The sequence below is a fragment of the Carcharodon carcharias genome, chromosome 2 (genome assembly GCF_017639515.1).
Source record: "Carcharodon carcharias isolate sCarCar2 chromosome 2, sCarCar2.pri, whole genome shotgun sequence".
Classification (NCBI taxonomy): Eukaryota; Metazoa; Chordata; class Chondrichthyes; order Lamniformes; family Lamnidae; genus Carcharodon; species Carcharodon carcharias.
Genome location: NC_054468.1, coordinates 231021238 through 231041790, shown reverse-complemented (window position 1 = coordinate 231041790; position 20553 = coordinate 231021238). Strand labels below are relative to the sequence as shown.

The 20553-nt window shown below is 40.4% G+C and overlaps 1 protein-coding gene across 2 annotated transcripts in view; it reads left to right on the top strand.

Annotated features, from left to right (window-relative positions):
- Positions 1-20553, top strand: part of LOC121289991 (collagen alpha-1(XII) chain-like) — a 278622-nt gene that overhangs the window by 202317 nt on the left and 55752 nt on the right. For both annotated transcript variants that reach the window (XM_041210101.1, XM_041210090.1), the window contains 5 exons: positions 11222-11380; positions 12114-12191; positions 13438-13524; positions 14069-14122; positions 14969-15064. In XM_041210101.1, the coding sequence (XP_041066035.1) occupies positions 11222-11380; positions 12114-12191; positions 13438-13524; positions 14069-14122; positions 14969-15064 (474 nt within the window). The remainder of the gene's footprint in view (positions 1-11221; positions 11381-12113; positions 12192-13437; positions 13525-14068; positions 14123-14968; positions 15065-20553) is intronic.

Below are 20553 nucleotides of genomic sequence, written 5' to 3'. Positions count from 1 at the left end.
GAAGTTTTGAAAGCTGCTATATAAAATGAAAGTTCTTTCTTTTAAATTTAATGTAAACTTGGATCAGAAACAGTTTTCTTCTACCACTCACCTCTTTCATGAGGTGTGCTGAGTTGAAAACAAAACTGACAGGATCCAGCCTGACATCTAAGACAGCGAGGAAGTATCAAGCATGGTAGCTATAGTGGTTTGTCATGGGTTTTGTAATAAGTGTGAGTGGACACATCCTGTCTGTAAATTAAAGTTTATAACAGAACTCTTGTTTGGTGGTAGCCTTATTTTTATATAATTGCCACGAATTAAAATAGACTTCAGTAAATTTGTTGGCTCTGCAATTGGACCAACCATGGGCATGCTGACTAAAACAAGGAAAGCCATATTTATCGTATTGTTATAATGTGCAGTGAGGAGTTCTTCAATAAGGGGTGAATGCACTGAATCTTTCAGTCATGTTAATGAGTAATACCTTATGTGAGTGGACTGCTTATTTTGGCAGAATTTGCCTTACCACAACAAGAAGAGGAAAGCTACAATGTGGTACTGTATTGGAAGAATTTATCAGAAGGGCCTACTACCTGCATTGATGGAGCAGTATCTCCTCTATCTTTGTTAAAGCTGTACTGGTTTTATGCAGATCTGAATCACCCTCTGTTATTGTTACTGTGTTGCCTTGGCTGAAAGGGTCTCTGGAACCCTCAATATGAATGACATTGGCTCTGACCCTGTTATGGGTGACAAGAGGTGGGCTGTTGTATCCATAATGTCCTTGATGCACAACTTATAGATGATTCACAATCTGTATTAGAGGGTGGGTGTTTGTCTTTACAAGAATGGGTTTACTCATGTTATTCTGCATAATGATTATTGCTTTAGTGCCAATTTACTCATATTGTCCATGCCAATCCAAAGTGCATCTATTTGTTTGGAACCTTCCCTCTTCAAAAGAAGTAATAACGTGCTTGTATTTCATATTTCTCTCTTCTCTTTACTTTAAAAATGCAATAAGGTCCTGCGGTTTATCAGTCAAGAACATGAATCCTTCGATTCATAACCCAAACCTTCAAGTTTTGTATAATCCCCTTGAGTGTTAGCAGATGGTCTCTGAGCACCATAAGTCATTGTGGTACAGAATTCTTGCACTTCGTCGATGTCAGTTATGGTAGCCGGACTTGGAACAGAGTCAACAGCTCCTAACCTATGAGCTTGTTAGGAAACTATTGAGAGCCGAAAATAACCAAATTATGGAATTTATTGTTTTTAGATACTTCCCAGTATACTTCCCTTCCTTGTGAAAGCGGTAACCCTGACATGGATTTAGCTTCATGGGCACAGCAGCTGGCCCCAGGATTTCATCCGAGTGGCCATTCATCATGTATGGACAGAGATTGTTAGTGTTATTCTAGGCTGTATCAACTTTGCGGAGTTTGCAGCCAAGTCCCTTCCTGTTTTCATCCATCGTCTGTTCTCAGCAAGGTGCCATTACATAATGATCAGAAATGGGGAATGTGGCTGGTCCCCCATAACCATCAATTTTATCCTGGGGCAGTGATATGAATTATAATACTGCTCATAGCTTCTTGACTGAAATAAGCTAACTTAGCATAGACTTGAGATCTACCCTGGTCTGGAGCAGGAATGCTCACTGATTTTTTTGTTCCCATTTTCTCTCCCTACTCTGATGCACTGAGGCCAATAGTAGAACTGTTACTGCAGTCAGCTAAATTAGCATGTACCGGGAGTTGAATTTAGAACTTCCTAGTGCATATGTGCACAGTCGGTGTACCTACACCAGGTGAACTGCAGCAGTTCAAGAAGACAACTCCCAGCACCTCCTCAAAGGCAATTAGGGATGGGCAACAAATTGTGGCCTTGACAGCGATACCCACATCAGATGAAAGAATAAAAAAAATTAAATAAGCAACTCAGCGGCAAGGTCATTCTCTTTTTTTTATTGGACCTCATGAGTTCAGTGATCCATAAAGCTTTGCGTTTACCCAACAGGGCACTGATGGTAGCCATCATGAGAAATTAGTTTAAAGAACAGTTGGTATTGCCATTAATTCCATTCCACAGCCTTACTTGTAATCAATACAAAAACTCGAGAGAGAATGGGACATGAAGTGGGAAACATGATAAATGAGATGTTTGGGGATTGGAGACACCATGGTTTTATGCATGAATGGTTATGATGTTTTTGGAATCACTTCTAAATGTTACTGATGGGATTTTGAAAATTTATGTGTCAGGGGCTGACAGAAAAATACTGAGTAGCAGTTATGAAAATAGAAGGTTTCGGATTCCTGCCCCAGGGCAAAGCCATTAGTCAGCTTCTTTTTGCATAATATAGTTCAGCGCATAGTTTTCCAGTCATGACTTGCGTTTATATAGTGCCTTTCACAACCTCAGGATGTCCTAAAGCACTTTGCAGTCAATGAAGTACTTTTGAAGTGTAATTGCTGTTGTAATATAAGAAACAAAGGCAGCCAGTTTCTGCACTGACCCTGCTGACTTGTGTCTTTTGGATGGTGGAGCGGCTTTAGGGAGTCAGGAGCTAAGCCATTTGCTGCAAAATACACAGCCCCTGGTGGAAGATTAATGTTAGTCCTGGCTATGAGAGAGCTTTTCTGAGTCTGAATAGCTGTGTTCAAAGCCTATTCTAGAGTCTTGAGCACATATCTCACCAGGCTAACACTGCGGTGCAGTAACTTGGAAATGCTGCACTGAGATGCTAGGCAGAATTTTACAGCCCTCAGGAGGTGGAAGTGGAGCTGGGTGGGGGACAGGGGGGCACTAAAATTGGGGGAAGCCATGGTGGATTGGCTACCCGACCATGTCCCGCTGTTGGGGAATTTTACCGATGATGGGACCCAACTTGGGCAGGCTGCCCACCACAAGGAGGCAGACAGTCAATTTACACATGTAAAGTCCCCAATCAGGACTATTTTACCAGGCTTCCGACATTTTACCCATGGTAGATCGACTTCCTGCCACATGGGGAGGCCACCAGCTAGGCGGAGGTGGCCTCCAGGCATCAGCCCAGAGGAGAAAGGATTTCCATATCAAAAACAGAGCGCTGATAGGGAAGGCCGCATCTGCGCACAGTCCTAGTGATATCCTAGGAGGGGCTTCCCCTCCAGTACCTGTCCCCAAAATTTTTAATTTTATTTTTTAGTCTCCTTGCTGTTGGCTGTAGGTTTCCTGCTTGTCTCTTGGCCTTATTGCAAAGTAATTGGAGTACAAGAATAAAAAAAATCTTGTTAGAGTTGCACAGATGAGATCATATCTGGAGTACTGTATGCAGTTTTGGTCTTCACATTTAAGAAAGGATATACTTGCATTGGAGTCGGTACACTAATAAAGGTTCACTAAATTGGTTCTTGGGATGAGGGAGTTGTCCTATGATATGACGTTGAGTAAATTGCACTTATATGCTCTGGAGTTTAGAAGAATGAGAGGCAATCTCATTGAAACCTACAAAATTCTAAAGGGGCTTGATAGGGTGGATGCTGAGAGATTGTTTCCGCTGGTCGGGGAATTTTCACATCGGCGTGCGGGGGCAGGCCTGGCATGCCGACACATAAAATGACGTGTGGTGATGTCAAGGGGCCAGTCTTGGGCAGGCCTTAAGGGTGGCGGCCAGCCGAAGAGCCCAAGCGACCTTTGCGTTTTTCAGGAAACCTCATTCACGTGCGGGATGAGGTTTCCTGAAGGTTTTATTAAATAAATAAATAATTTTCCCACAATTCATAAACATGTCCCAGCTCATGTGACACCGTCACATGAGGGGACATGTGTAAATTATTTTTATTTTCCTTTCATTCAAAAATTTCAACATGTACTTAATCTCCCTGAGGCAGCTCAGTGCCTCAGAGATTTCTGTTCTCTTTCGCGTGCATGCAGCAAAGAGCGCAGGCTCTGATTCTCCCTCTTCCCCTGCCCGCACAGGTGGCCCTGAGTGCCACCGGCCGTGCGTCACGCTGGGCAGGCCTTAATTGGCGGCGTGGAGCTGATCGCGGGCGGCGATTAGCCCGTGCCCACTTCCGACCAGCCCACCCGACATGGGGAAAATTCCCCCCAGGGGCACAGTCTTAGGATAAGGGGCTGATCACCTAGGACTGAGATGAGGAGAAATTTTTTCACGCAGAGAGCTAGAAATCTTTGGAATTTGCTACCCAAGAGGGCTGCGGATGCTCCATCATTGAATACATTTAAGGCTAGGATAGACAGAGTTTTGGTATGGATAATGGGCAGGAAAATGGAGTTGAAGCCCAAGATCAGCAGAGCAGCCTCAGTGGACCATGTGGTCTATTCCTGTTTCTATTTTTTATGTTCAGCAGTGGCCACAATTTCTAGTAGCACTATTGAGGCAGCAGAGATGCCAGCCCTCTGGGCCAGCAGCCCTCAGGGCTGGCTGCTGCCCTGGCATTAGCCATTTGATTATCTACTTCCTATAAATTTCAGATGGAAGACCTACCATCCACCCATGTATGTTGCTGACATGCATTCCCAACCAATGTCGGGCCATCCATCCAACCAGTAAAATTCATCCCATTATCTTTTAACCAAAGAAATTATGGACAGTATCAAATTGACAGAAAAAAACATACAACGTGGCAAAGATTAGTGGTAAGCCAGAGGATTGGGAAAGTTTTAAAAACCGACAAAAGATGACCAAAAAGAATAAAGAGGGAGAAGATAAGCTTTGAGGGTTAACTAGCAAGTAATATAAAAACGGACAGGAGAGGAGATAAATATATAATAAGGGAGAGCGAGGCCACAGTGAATATAGACCCCTGAAGAATGAGGCTGGGGAAATAATAATGAGGAACTAGGAAATGGCAGAGGAGTTGAATACATACTTTGCTTCAGTCTTCATGGTAGAATAATAGCTTTCCAAAAAAACTAAATAATCAAAAGGCAATGGTGCAGGGGAGGAAATAAATACAATAACTATCACTAGAGAAAAAGTACTAGGGGAAACTAATGGGGCTAAAGGCCGATTAGGTTGCAGCCTAGGATATTAAAGGAAGTAGCTACAGTGGATGCACTGGTAGTAATCTTCCAAGAATCTTTGGATTCTGAAAAAGTCCCAGACGATTGGAGAATGGCCAATGTCACACCTTTATTCAAAAAGGGAGGGAGAAAAAAACAGGTAACTATAGGCCAGTTAGTTTAACATCTTTCATTGGGAAAATGTTGGAGTCTATTATAAAGGATGTAATAGCAGAGCATTTAGAAATACAAAATCTAATCAAGCAGAGTCAGCATGGCTTCACGAAGAGGAAATCATGCCGAACAAATTTATTAGAATTCTTTGAGGAGGTAACAAGCAGGACAGATAAAGGGGAACCAGTGGATGTAATATATATGGATTTCCAAAAGGTGTTCGATAAGGTACCACATGTTAGGCTACTTAATAAGAGCCCACAGTGTTGGGGGCGATATATTAACATGCATAGAGGATTGGCTAACTAATACAAGACAGAGTTGGGATAAGGGGGCATTTTCAGGATGGCAACCTGCAACTAGTGGAGTGCCACAGGGATCAGTGCTGGGGCCACAATTATTTACAATATATATTAATGACTTAGATGAGGGAAGTAAATGTACTATCACCAAGTTTGTGGATGACACAAAAATAGGTGGAAAGACAAGTGGTGAGGATGACCCAAGGAGTCTAGAGAGGTATAGACAGGTTAAGTGAGTGGGCAGATGCAATATAATGTGGGAAAATGTGAGGTTATGCACTTTGGCAGGAAAAATAGAGGAGTTGAATATTAACAGAATGGAGAAAGATTGCAGAAGGTTGCAGCACATAAGGATTTGGGAATCCTTGTGCATGAATCCCAAAAAGCTGACATACAAATTCAACAGGTAATAGAGAAGGCAAATGGAATGTTGGCCTTTATTTCAAAGGGAATGGGATATAAAAATAGTGAAGTCTTGCTAAAAATATACAAGGCACTAGTTAGACCACACCTAGAATACTGTGAACAATTTTGGTTCCCTTATCTAAGGAAAAATATGCTGGCATTGGAGGCAGTCCAGAGAAGGTTCACTAGGTTGATCCTGGGTATGGAGGGATTTTGTTATGAGGAGAGGTGAGTATGTTGGACCTGTACTCATTTGAGTTTAGAAGAATGAGAGGTGACCTTATTGAAACATATAGGGAAGAATTTTCCCCCTGTTGGTGGTGGTGGTGGGGGGTGTGGGGGAGTGCAGGAGTGAGCACGCCTCCAATTGGCGCCCCCGATTACGGGTGCGACCATTTTACATGGGTGGAAAAATTACAGCCCACCCAGCGTGACATCCACCAGGAAGCGCAATGGACTCCCAGTGCAGGTGGGGGGGATTCCCTCAACCGAGAGTGCGCTCTTTCATGCGTGCACACGAAATAGTGCACTGATCTCCCTGAGGCTAAGTGCTGCCTCAAGGAGATGGGCTCAGAATTAAAACTTTGAAGATAAATGTTTAAAAAATTTCCCTGACATGCCCCTTCATGTGACACTGTCACATGAGTTGGGACATGTCCATCACTTTAACTTGAACCTTTATTAAATATTTTAAAACCCTCATGGAACCTCATCCTGCCGGTGGATGAGGTTTCATGCTTTTTCTTAAGCCCGCCAGGGCTCCCAGCCAACTCTAAAGTTGGACGGGCAACCTTGTCAATTACCTATTGTTTTATTAATGGCCTCAATTGGCCATTGACAGGTCGGTGGGCACACAGCTGACTCGGCTATGCCCCCGCCGACTTGAAAATAGAAATGACGCAGGGTGACGTCGAGAGTTCTGCCCAATGTCATCCCGTGTCATTTTATGCGTCTGCAAGTGGGCTTCGCCCCCCCGCTCGCCGACCTAAAGATCCTGCCCATAAGATTCTTATGGGGCTTGACAGGGCAGATGCTTCCCCTTGTAAGAGAGTCTAGGACCAGAGGGCATAATCTCAGAGTAAGGGGGCGCCCATTTAAAACAGGGGTGAGGAAGAATTTCTTCTCTAAGGGTAGTCAGTCTGTGGAATTCTTTCCTGCAGAGGGCTGTAGAGGCTGGGTCATTAAGTATAATCAAGGCTGAGACGGGAAGATTTTTAATCAGTAAGGGAATCAAGGGTTATGGAGAAAAGGCAGGAAAGTGGAGTTGAGGATTATTAGATCAGCCATGATCTCAGAATGGTGGAGCAGACTTAATGGGCCGAATGACCTACCTCTGCTCCAACGTCTTATGGTTTTATAGCCATGAAACAAGCTTGTGGTTCATGCAGACTGTCAAGGACTCATGAAAGTATTTGAAGAAGAACAGGGAATTATCCTGGTGTTCTAGTCAATAATCTGCTTTCAGCCAACATTCCCAAGAATAGATTGGGGTGAAATTCAACTTTGGCAGAGTGTGAAACGGGCGATTGCACATGATCTCACTGAATGATGGACCAGACTCGATGGGCCAAATGACTTACTTTTGGTCCTACATCTTATGATCTTATAGCTGGTACTTTAAACCAAGAGACAAGCTAGTGGTTCAAACAGACTTTCATACTTGATACATAGACCTGTTAGCCACTCCACCTGATTTTCCTTGCCATTGATGCAAAAACAGTTCAGAAAGTAACTTAATTAACTGTTAAGTGATTTGGGACTTTGTTGTTTCTCGAATAACATAGTTAAATAGATAATGACAGCTTTTGGTTTCAAAGTTCAGTCGAGTGATTCATTTGAGTTGAATAAGGTTTTTGAGCTCAGTAAACGTTCTATAAAACACCGTCAAAAACCTCTGGGGAAACTCGGATTTAAAAAAAAGCATGGAATTATGATCCTGACATCAGACAATTGAATGATTTTGCCCTCTTCTGTTTACACTTGGATACTGCTGTGAGCATTGAGGGATGCAGTGGAAAATTGGAGCTGCTACAGTTCTGAGGCTTTCGATCTGTTTTTAAAAAACTTTGATCGATGAGGCCTGACCCAGCAATTGCCTTGTTAAGGCTAAGCTAAAGTAAGCACAAAAGATTCAAAAATACATACTGTCCTGGTGCTAGGATTGCAGATTAACAAATCAACAACTGTAAAATGTATAAAGGATCCATATGCTATGAACCATGCCAGAAGCAGTCAAGAATATCAAGTTTAAATAAACAAAAATAAGCATATAAAAAATTATGGGAGTACATTTATAAGGGATTAATTGGGGAAGGGGCAGTTAAAAATAAAACAGGCTGAAAATAATCAATCAATTTACAGGGGGACATCAACAGAGGGGTTGGGTGAATTGAGTATTTTAATTATGGGGGCATATTTAAGCAAGCTCAATCTTTGTGGACAATTTTCCTATTTTTATTCTGTGGAATTCCAAAAGTTGGAGGCTCCTCCTTTCACACCTGTACTGCAGCCACCATGAGTGACCCTACCCTGAATTCCATATATCAACATCATGGCCAGGCTTAGATTTGGAGGCTGATTAAAAGGTTCCAAGCCAGAAAACCTTCAGTAATCATCCTCTCTAAAAGGGAAGGAAAGTGTAAGGGAAGTACTTCCTATAATACTCACTCCACCTTATTCTGAAAAAATAATATGTCTATTGGAAACTGTGCTTGATTTTACTATTTTTATCGCAGCAGACTGATATTTTGCATCTCCATATGTCTCTATCAGCCATATAGCTAGAATATACCCATTGACACATCATCAATCATTGACTTAAGCATCTCAAAAGTCTTTGGCAGGATTTAAAATCAAATCCTAGTTATGGCCTCCCATTGTTCCTCTGGCCATACAACAGTACTGAAACAGCCCTGATCAAAATGACAAATGGCATTCTTTGTGATCATGGCTGCGGTAAACCTTTCTTCCTCTTCTCTTCCAGCTTACTTTTCATCTCGCACCCTATTGTTCTCCAATTTCTCCTTCCCGTCTCATGCTTGCAGTCCAAATTTAACTTTATTCCTTCCTGTAGAATGCATTGATGTTGTCCTATAAATCAAGAGTGCTATGGAAATGCACTTGTCTGGTTTCCTTTCCAATCTCTCTGTGGTGTAGTTGATGATATCTCACGACCCTTTGCCTTTATTTCAGTCATTCAACAGTCTGTTTCCTCCAATGCGATCTCTTCTGTTTAGAAATTATCTTCTCAACTACTCTTTCTACTGATAATTCCACTTTATATTCATCAGCACCCTTGAAATTGCATACCTTTAGTTCTTACAACCTTTGATTTGCTCAAAATGTAGCACTTCAATCGCAGCATCTTGATTGACCTCATCTTTGATGAATCAATGAAAACCTGTGTCTTTCAATTCTTTGAAGGCAATTTCCTGACATCACTTGCAAGGAACTAGCCACCTTTTACCTTTGCTGGTTCCATTCTTATTGTTCCTTATTTTATTGGTGTCTCAGTCTCACTAACTCCTCTAATCTTAGATGGAATTTCTCCCATCTTTTCCACTGCTAGATCGGCCTTCAAACTCAATTTCTTTCTTTCATGAGAAACATGTTTTTTCCCTTGAATGATCCCTGTAATTTGAGGCTGCCCAAGATTTACATACAGTTTTATAGCCGGGTGACTATTCTAACTGTTGTTATGCTCCTCCATAGAATACAAGATAAAGCTTGTTGCCATTGAGGTGATCTTTTCCACCTCCATCTTACAACTTGTCTTCTTGCACCACATCCATTTATCATAGGAACAAGAGTCAGCCATTTAGCCCATCAATTCTATTCCACCATTCAATTAGATCATTGTTGATCATTACATCAAATCCATTTACATGCCTTTGTTTCATATCCCTTAATGCTCTTACCTAAAAAATCCATCAATGTCAATCTTGAAAATTTCAGTTGACTCAACGTTCACAGCCTTTTAGAAAGAATTCCAGATTTCCACTAACTGTTGTATGAAAAAGTGCTTCGTGATTTTTCTCCTAATTTTTAAGGTTGAACCTGCTTTATTTTGGATTTTTAAAAAAGCTTTATCTATTCAATAAAATCCCTTTTTCATTGTATACACCCTAATTAGATTGCCCTCAGCTTTCTGAATTCATGGGATTACAACCGGAAGTTGTGCAACCTCGTAATTTAATTTGTTAAGTCCTGCTATCATTCTGGTGAAGCAGCGCTCTATCTCCTTAGTAGGTATTTCCTGAGCTGAAACTCAACTCATTGTGCAGACTCCTAATTTATTCACCAGATGCTCAAAACTGCGGAATTCATCATCTATTTTGGTCTTTTTCCTTCTTCCAACCTTCTGGCCTTTAAAAGCCTGGTTCGTCTTAGTTTGTCTTTCACTCTTTTAAAACATGGCTGATGCTTCAACCTACTGAACCTAGATGGCCATCTACTGCCTATAACAGTAAGCAATATGTCTGTCCAGGGTTGTACATCACCCTTAAACATTTCTATCCATAAAGCTTTCTAAAGTAAGTCTTTGATCATTAAATATATTCTCAGAATTATCCGACAAAATTAAATTTGGTTGTGGGTAGCGCAGGACTTGTTGAGGAAGATAAAATGGGGGAAGGAAACTGAAGACAAAATTCCTAAAAAGGATTAGACTGAATTAATTAAACCAACATTAGTGTGAGTGAATAGAGCTCTGGCAATAGGCCAGATTTTTGTTTTTGCTCATCCATTCAGTTCCGATGAATAATAGATCCTTGATCGATCCATTGTTGAGTCAGTATGTGGAAGTATACTAATATATGAGGTGTGATTGTCCTTCAATAGCAGAGTCAGGGACTTACAAATAAATGAATCTATATTCAAGCAGAAATGCATTCTTTATACTCAATTGAAAGAGTAAAACAAGTCATGAAAAAGATTTAGGAATTTAAACTTGTATTTCATATAGGCAAATTACATAAACAACTTGCATTTATATAATGTGTTTAATGTAGCAAAACATCCTAATGTGCTTCAATGGAGCATTATCAGACAAAATTTGACACCAAGTCATGTAAGAAGATATTAGACAAGGCGACCAAAAGCTTGGTCAAAGATGAAGGTTTCAAAGAATGTTCCAAAGCAAAGCAGCTTAAAGGAAGAGGGAGAGGTTTAGGGAGGGAATCCCAAAGCTTATGTCCAGGCAGCTGAAAACAAAGTTGCCAAGGATACTCAGAGATCCAAAATTGGAGGAACGTTGAGTTCAATTAATCCTTCAATTTATTGAATACAAAAAGTACTTCAATGTGTGAAATGTGAACTCAACTGGCATTTTTTCCATGTCTCCTGTGCAGGTTCATATTATGGTAAACCAGAATACTGTTAAACTGATCATAGACTGTCAAGAAGTTGAAGAGAAGATGGCGAATCCACCCGGTAACATTACCACCGATGGATATGAAATTCTCGGAAAATTGGTTAAATCCAAAGGACCAAAGGGCAGATCTGCTCCAGTAAGTGATGACAATTTCATTGAGTTAACAAGTGCTGATCTTTCAGGTACTACTCCTAGGACATTTGAAACCCAACTAGCTGGCAGGGATTTATGCCAAGCTGTTCACTGACAGTAACATTTATCTGCCATTCCTTCTGGATGGTACGTTCATATCACATTGTTCAGTAATGAGGAAACTGCAATATCTTTTGAACTGAGGTTAGCCCCTTTCTCATAAGCATGTCCATCAGTATCTGTAAAAAGGTTAATTTGATGCTAAAGGCATGTAGATTCTTTGTCAAGCTAGAAGTTGGAGCAAAAGTGAGGCCCAAATAGGATTGAATAAAATGGAACAGGAAGGGAAGAGAGCAACAGTGTCAGGTAGAGCATACCAAACAATATCATAACACAAAAAAGCTAAAAAATGGTGAAAATCACTGGAGACATACACCAATCAGGTTGTGAAAATACTTTAGAAAGATAGAAGAAAGTTAAAATAACTCAAAAAGCATCGGAAAGGCAGAAGGGAGTGAAAATCAAAATACTGCAGATGCTGGGTCTGTCAAAATTTGCAGAGGAAGAGAGGGAAATGCAAAGAGTTTAGCTTTTCAGGTTGATGATCTTCCAACAGAAGGGAGTAAAACGAGTGCAGTGATTTTGATGAAGAGACATTAGAAAGACAAAGGGCCATTCAGGCTTGTTATCTGCTGAGGTGCTAATAAGTAATCTTTATCTTTTCCTTTCAATTCTAGTTTGAAATCCAAAGCTTTGACATCATCTGCAGCCTGGGTTGGGTCTTAAGAGACAAATGCTGCGACCTTCCTTCCATGGCAAGTATTGACCTGTCAGCAGGTGACAAAGGGCGGATTTTTCGAGTGCCTGTGTTTTCTTTGGATTGACAAAGCATTAAATGTATTCTTTTGTTTCCTTTAAACACTGTCATTCATTGGAGATGGCAATTGTTTTACTAACAGTAAATATTAATCCAACTGGGTAACAAAGAGTCTTCCAAATTTGTGTAGGCAGGCCGCATGCCTGGAGAATAGACCAATGGTGGGATTTTGGCGTGGGGGAGGGTGGGTTTGAAGTGCGAAGCCATGTAATGATGCTTCCAGGAATATGTCCAGAGTTGGCAAAACTACCTGCACTTCAAGTTGTTGAGACCTTATTTTAGCACAATAGGAGGGGTCAGGCTAATTGTGTACATTCAGTTGGTCCACAAAGGCACTTTGTTTTCACCTATTGTCTTGCACTCTGAAAATATAATCTGAAAATAACTGTGACTGATGGCATCCTTCAAAAGATTAATTTGCTGATACCAGTTTCATCTCATTTTATCACCAGAAAAGGATGAGCGTGAACATTCCAAATTATTGTAAAAACCCAACAGGTTCCCTAATGCCTTTAAGGGGGAAGTAAATCCAAACTACATTAGTGAACATGTCACTTCTACCTATCTGGCATACATGCTGTTGATTCCTAAATTGTCTGGGAAACTCGCCTTGAGCAATAAATGCAGACATTTCTAAACATTCCTCAATTCTGAGAGTAAAAGTGAAGTTGTACCAAGTTCTGGTTTTAAAGGTGGAAAGCTTCATCGTTCTGGTGTCCTTGGAAAGAATAAGTTAGTACAGAGAAATGCCCTCTCTAAGGTTGTATTTTTATTCTAATGGTAACAATCACCATGTGGCATTTTTCAGCAGTGTCTTATTTATAGTTGCAGGAATAGTGCAAAGTGTTGTCCCTGATATTTGGCAAGAACTTATCTTTCTTATAGCTCTTAGGAGTTCTTTATTTTCCCAAACAAAGGCAGGATGCTGAGAAAAATAATGATACAAACTACCAGGTAAAATTCTATACATAGCAAAGTATATCCCCGCATAAGAAATGCAAATCCCCTTGCTTTACCTAATTTAACAAATAAATACAGTTGAGTTTGTTTCATAGTTTTTAACATCAACAGCCATGCAAAGAGGTTGATTTTTAGTGCGATTTTCCTTTTTATAAAAGCTTGTTTCATTTTTGTAAAAGCTTGTTTCATTATCTGCCAAAGTCATCTGTTTTTTGTCCTTTCAGAGAGATGAAGCAAAATGTCCAGCTCTTCCACATGCTTGCACATGTGCTCAGGACAGCATTGGGGCCCCAGGACCTCCTGGACCTTCTGTAAGGAAATACTTCATTCATTTCCACTCCCTGGCTTAAAACACAGTAAACACAATCCACTGACTAAGTGGGGGGTTGTGGGGGGGAGGGAGAGAGAGAATAAGACATTACGTGGCAAGGATGCGATTATTGGTTTTGCAACAGTGCTGATGGTATTTGAAACACTTGCAAAAAATTCTCAGGATCTTTTAGCATAGTGTGTAGCCACTGAATATAACTTAAATTGAAGGAAAATGAAAGGATTGAGTTTAACAATTATGAATTATCTAATGTCAAGTGAAGTAATATGCTGAGCCAGGACTTTTTATGCTTGAGTTTGTATAATTTACTAATTGCGTTCATGTGTAATGAAACACACTTAGTCACCTAACATATCCAAACAAGACCATCTCAGACATTTCCTCCTTGCTTTGATTGCTTTTTGTGAGCCTGGTGGGGAGGGTGTGGGGGTGGGGAGTGAGTGTTGCAGGGCTGGAGGGAATCCATATGTATAGAATGCAAGCCAGGCTTATTTTGCTTTCTCTGTGATTTGTTCCATTAACAGGGTCAAAGTGGTAGCAAAGGACCGAGAGGAGAGAGAGGTCAGCATGGGCCACCTGTAAGTATCTTCTTTTAAAGTTCTTCCGGCTTTCTTTCCCTTTCTACTGAAGATGTTAATTGATGCTGTGATTCAGTTCTAAGGCTGCCAGCAAACCTCTGGTACTATGGCCGTGAGCGCTAGCAAGCTATTCTACAACTGGAGCCATCTCAACCCAGCTCAAACTCATCCTTAACTGACATTCGCACATTTACTTTCAATTGTGGCTCAACAGACAGCAAGGAATGGGATCTCTGATAATGCTGCCCTCTTCAGCACTAATAGGGCATCTTCCACTAAGGTTCCAGCTGTGGCTCAGTCGGTAGCAGTCTTGCCTTCAAGTCAAAAGGTTATAGGATTAAGCCCACTCCAGGGATTTGAGCTGGTACTTTCTTGCACTACTGTGGGAATGTTGTACTGTCAGAGAAGCCAACTGTTAGATGAGACATTAAACTGAGGCCAAGGCTGCCCTCGCTCCCAGGTGGATGTAAAGGATCCCATTCAATCAATCAACATAATTAAAGTATATTATAGGGACATTATTTCATTGTTTTTTGTGAGATTTTGCTGTGTGTAAATTGGATGGTGTTTTTTACTACCTTACAACAGGTCAGTTAACTCAACACAAACTAGAGATTGAACCTGCTTTGCATGATCTGTTACATGATGACTGATGTAATTACCTACAAAGCCATCAGGACTTGTAAGCCTCTGGCCAATATCTGGGTGAAATTTATGCATGTTTGGTTTGGAGCAATGTTCAGATTTATGTAATGGGCGCAGATGACTGCAATAACAGCTACAGATTTGTTTTTGTTTGTCATGCAGAAAGCAAAAATAATAAAACTCTTAATTGCTTTTTTGCAGGGTGCACCAGGTCCACGTGGTGAGCTGGGACCTCCAGGTCCACAAGGCCCCCCTGGCCCTCAGGGTGCTAATGGACTATCGCTTCCTGGAGAACCAGTGAGTCTATCTGTTTTGCTTCCTGTCCCCTCCCTACTCTTCATAACAGCATACTATTGAAAACAGTCCAGAATTATTGCAAGTCGATCAGTGTGCATTACAGCACAAACAATGTTGCATGTAGTGCAGTTTTCTTTTAAAAATGAGCAACAGGACCAATCCCAGAATAATATTACAAATCTCATGGACCACACTCCTTCAATCTAATTTCTTTCCATATAATTTTCTAAGGCATTCTAGTCTCCCCTCTCCTTTCAAACAGTTGATTTACAACTAATAAAAAATATTACCTACATTGTTAAAAGACACAATTAGAAGACATTCTTACTGGCTGCTAACTTATCCAGATTGTCAGTTATCTCACTAAATTCAAACAGATGCATTGGCCGCAGACCACTTAGTAAGTGAGCATTCATGTCAAATCCCCAACTTGGTGGTTGATTTGTCAAGACAAAATGTGTTTTCTTAACATGTTTTTCACACATTTCCAGTTTTGCAGTAATATAAGGTCAGAATTTCAAGAGGAAGGGAAAAGGGGATATGGAGTGTTTATTAAGGAATTGCTTTTGCCCAGATATAAAAATTGCTCCAATTTTGTTTTGTATTCATTCTTGGGATTTGGCATTGCTAGTAAGGCCAGCATTTATTGCCCATCACTCGTTTTCCTTGAGAAGCTGACGATGAGACAACTTGAGCTGTTGCGGTCCATCTCATGAAGGTGCTCCTATTGTGTTGTTAGCAGGGAGTTCCAGGATTTTGACTCAGCGATAATGATGGAATGGCAATGTATTTCCAGGTCACAAAGATGTGTGACTAGGATGGAAATTTGGAGGTGATAATCTCCTAAATGCATTTGCTAGCTTGTGCATCTCAATGCTGGAGGTCACAGATATGGGAGGTTCAGTAGATGAAACACTATTGCATTAGCCTGCATTGTCCTCTTAGGTGTTATTGGTGAGACTGCTTCACTGCCTCTTCTACAAAGGCTACGTTGTTGTGAGGTCCTAACTTTTGTTGTGAGGAGTGTTACATTATCTCCAGGGTCCCTCTATGCTGCTTTGCTGTTCACTAGCTGTACGCTATCAAAGCATTCCATAGATTGGGTCTGCTTTCCTCCAGCAGGCATGCCATAAGTTATCATTTATAACATATGTGCTTTTTACAGTCCCAGTATTGTGGCATTTCTGAAACAAAATAGGATCCAGAAGAGATTCAGCAGGTGGATAATTTGTACTGTCAAGGCTAATTTTCCCCAACCACAAAAAACCATGCACAAAACTACATTGTTAATTTTTTGGTAGAAACTGACTATTTCAGGAATCAAATTTGACAATGGAGAGCTTTATTTGGAGCCGATTTAAAACAAAATTGTTTCTATCAGTCATAAATTCCTTGCATTTCATTTTACATTTGGCATAGCAATGACCATAAGGTGAGCTCCAAGAGAGGTAACTGGACATGGTTGCTCAGTTTCCTTCTTTGGTGGTAACTCATTTAATTAGCTGACCATCAAGTGACAGTCGGTTGGACCTAGGTTAGCATTGCTAAATTGTTCTCAACATGCAATTGGCTGCTTCTCAAAAAGAAAAGCTTAAGTAAATGTCTTCAAGAAGTTTCTTACAAACTGTGCCAGATTACAGGTGTGGCCCAATATGATGTTGTAAAGTTTCATGTGGGAACGAAGGATGAGAGACATCTGGGGTCCAAATTTGTTTATTCAGAGAAGACTATATCACCTTGGTTGAAGAGGAAGTGGGAGCACTGCAGTGTCAATAGATGTTATTGGCCTCAAAACAGACTCTGCATTGCTGCTTGATCAACATTGATGAAAAATTATACAATTGAGGATACATAAATAAAAACACATATTCAAGAGAAAGATGGATCCGGTTTTTTGTTCAGCAAGGAAATACTTAGTCCATGATGCCAGAGAAGAGACAACGGGGAGAACTCTATTACTGCATATTGCTTCCAACACCCTGTTAAAATATTTCTTCAGGTGTAAGTTTTGCCTTCACACAGCCAGGGTCCCACAAAGGCTTCCATCAGTCAGAGTGCTGAATGATGAAATTCAACAAATAAACAAGTTTTAAAATCAAGATTGACTTCACGGTGGATGTTAGTAACAGTTTAAGCTCATAGTGCTCATGAGCTGCAAAAGAAACATAATTATAATGCTTTTCATTACCATAGGTCTTTAACAGCTTTGCAAGGCAGAATATGGCAGCGCTATTGACTTTTTTATTTCTAATTTCCAATTAATCTCTCAACAATCTGCTACTTTATCCATGGCTCTACTCCATTGGCATCTAGGCTTTAGTAAGATGAGATCTATTGGCACTGAAAAACTCAAATGAATGTCATGGCAACGGACCAGCCTCAGATGGAAAACCCTTTCCAAGTTTGTGTAACTGCAGTGTTCCAATACAATTACCAGCTTCCGCAATCCATAATTTAGTTAATTATTTAATGTATACTTAGTAAAAAAACTGATTGCTAGAAATTAAACCAAACAGGATTAGCTTATTTTAAAAGACGCATGTGGAAGACCTTTGTATTTCTAGTCTGAAGGTTACTTCAGTCTTAATAGCCCTGGTTGCTATCAAGCAATCATAGAATCATTACTGCACAAGAGGCTGTTCAGCCCATTATGTCTGCGCTGGTCCTCTGAAGAAGCCTGCAAATTTTTCCTTTTCCAATAACGATCCAACTCTCTTTTGAAAGTCTCAAGTGATCCTGTCTCCACCACACACACAGGCAGTGCATTCCAGATCCTAACCACTTGCTGTGTGAAAAAGTTTTTCCTTGTGTCACAACTGCTTCTTTTGCCAATTACTTTAAATCTGTGCCCTCTTGTTCTCGATCCTTCCACCAATGGGAACAGTTTCTCCCTATCTACTCTGTCCAGACCGCTCATGTTTTTGAATACTTTTATTAAATCTCCCCTCAAACTTCTCTTCTCCAAGGAGAATAGTTGCAACTTCTCCAAATTTTCTACATAACTGAAGTTTCTCATCCCTGGAACCATTCTCATGAATCTTTTCTGCACCCTCTCCAATACCTTCATATCCTTCCTAAAGTGTGGTGCCCAGAACTGGGCATAATACTCCAACTGAGACTGAACCAGTGTTTTATACCAGTTCAACAAACTTTCTTGCTTTTGTACTTTATGCCCCTTTTGATAAAGCCTACAAGCCATATGTTATATTAACTGTTCTCTGAACCTGTCCTGCCACTTTCAGTGATTTATGCACATATACACCCAGGTCCTTCTACTCCTGCACCTTCTCTAGTATAGTACCCTTTATTCTAAAAGCTTCACCACCACCAAGGTTAAACCAACTGCCTATTGATGCTGGGCTTATCTTTACGTGTTTTTTTTTGAACAAGGGTGTAATGTTTGCAATTGTCTCATTCTCTGGCACCACCCCTGAGTCTAAGGAAGATTGGAAAATTACAGCCAATGCATTTGCAATTTCCACACTCACCTCCTTCAGTATCCTTAGATGCATCTTATTCGAACCTGGTGCTTGATCAACCTAAAATACAGACAACCTATACAATACCACCTCCTTATCAATTTTAAACCTTTCAGATGTCTGGACTACTTCCTCTTTCACCATGATCTGGACACCATCTTCTTCCTTGGTAAAAACGGATGTAAAGTATTCATTTAGTACCTCAGTTATTTCCCCTGTTTCCGTGTGTAAATTCCATTTTTGGTCCCTTATCAGCTCCATTCTCCTCTTAACACCCTTTTACTATTTATACAACTATAGAAGACTTTTGGATTCCCTTTTATATTAGATGCCAGTCTCTTCACATTGCCTTAATTTTGCTTCTCATTTGCTTTTTCAATTCCCCTCTGAACCTTTTATATTTGGCCTGGTCTACTTGACATCTGTCACACTTTTTCCATTTCACATTACTTTCTATCTCTTTCACCATCTAGGGACCTCTGGATTTGTTTGCCCTACCTTTCCCCTTTGTGGGAATATACCTTGCCTGTACTTGAACACTCTCTTTAAAGGCAGCCTGTTGTTCGGTTACAGTTTTGCCAGCTAATCTTTGATTCCACTTTATCTTGGCCAAATCCATTCTTACTCCATTGAAGCTGGCTTTCCTCCAGTTAATTATTCTTACTCTGGGTTGTTCCTTGTCCTCTTCCATAGCCAACCTAAACCTTATGTTACAATAACTACTATCCCCTAAATGTTCCATTTGTTACAATCCCTGTAGAGACCAATAACATTAAACAATTAAGTTTGAGTTTCCATTTGATAGCAGAAAGGATGACATGATAAGATTTCATGTTTTATGACTTTACTGTTCTGAACAGACTAAAAGCACTATAATTAAACATTATTATTAATACTTTCCCCTTTTACTTTACCACAACCAAAACACCTACTTCACAGGTATAGTTTACACGGTCCCTTAAATAGTCATTTGATTTTCCTGGACCCAGTTCAAAGTCATTCTTAGCTCTTGAGTATTTACTTCCCTTCCTTTGCTTTCCCAGCCTGGTAGCTTTTAACTTCAGAACTGTCTTTCACGGTGAGAGTTTTTCCTGGCAAACTGCCCTCTAGTGCAAGATAGGCCAATCTTCCAGCCTCATTTCATATCCTCATGTATTTGGTCTTTTCAATCTGAGTATGAACTCCTACCTGTTTTCATTGAGACTTATGGCCTCGCCTTCAACTGCAGCTTCCAAGCCCAAGATGTCTATCACCTGGAAGAGCAAGGGCAGCAGATGCATGGGAATACTACCACCTGCAAGTTCCCTTTCCAAGCCACACACCTTCCTGACTTGGAACTTTATCACCGTTCATTCACTGTCGCTGGTCAAAATCCTGGAACTCCCTTCTTAACAGCACAATGGGTATGCCTATACCACATGTGCTGCAGCGGTTCCAGAAGGCAGCACGTCACCACCTTCTCAAGAATAAATAGGGATGGGAAATACTGTAAATTATAATATATAATTACAATAAATTGTAAGAAAACAAAATGTCTAATAGTGTCCAAAAAGAAAGTCATACCAGAATGTAAGATTACAGTGATGGATGAAAAGATCTCACAGGTGGAAAAATTTTGATACCTAGCAAGTATGCTAATATTGGACAGAGAGTACGATCAAAAAATAAAATGAAGGATGGGAACGGCCAAAGATGTGTGACAAAAAAAATGAAAAATATGATCACTCAAAATTACCCATGAAAACAAAGCTGAGAACCCAAAATGTTATATCACACCAATTTTGACATACAGAAGCAAGTGTTAGGTGATAGTGAAGCAATGCAGCAAAGAATTGAAGCTGCAGAATTGTGGTTTTGAGGCGAATAATGAAGATATTTCAGAGATGCTAGTAAAATCTGAGATGAAGAGAACTCTGCTGACCAATATCAGGAAGAGAAAGTTGGAATTTCTTCACATAATAAGAAATCATGGTTTAGAGAGTCTGATGCTGATGGGAAAGATTGATGGTA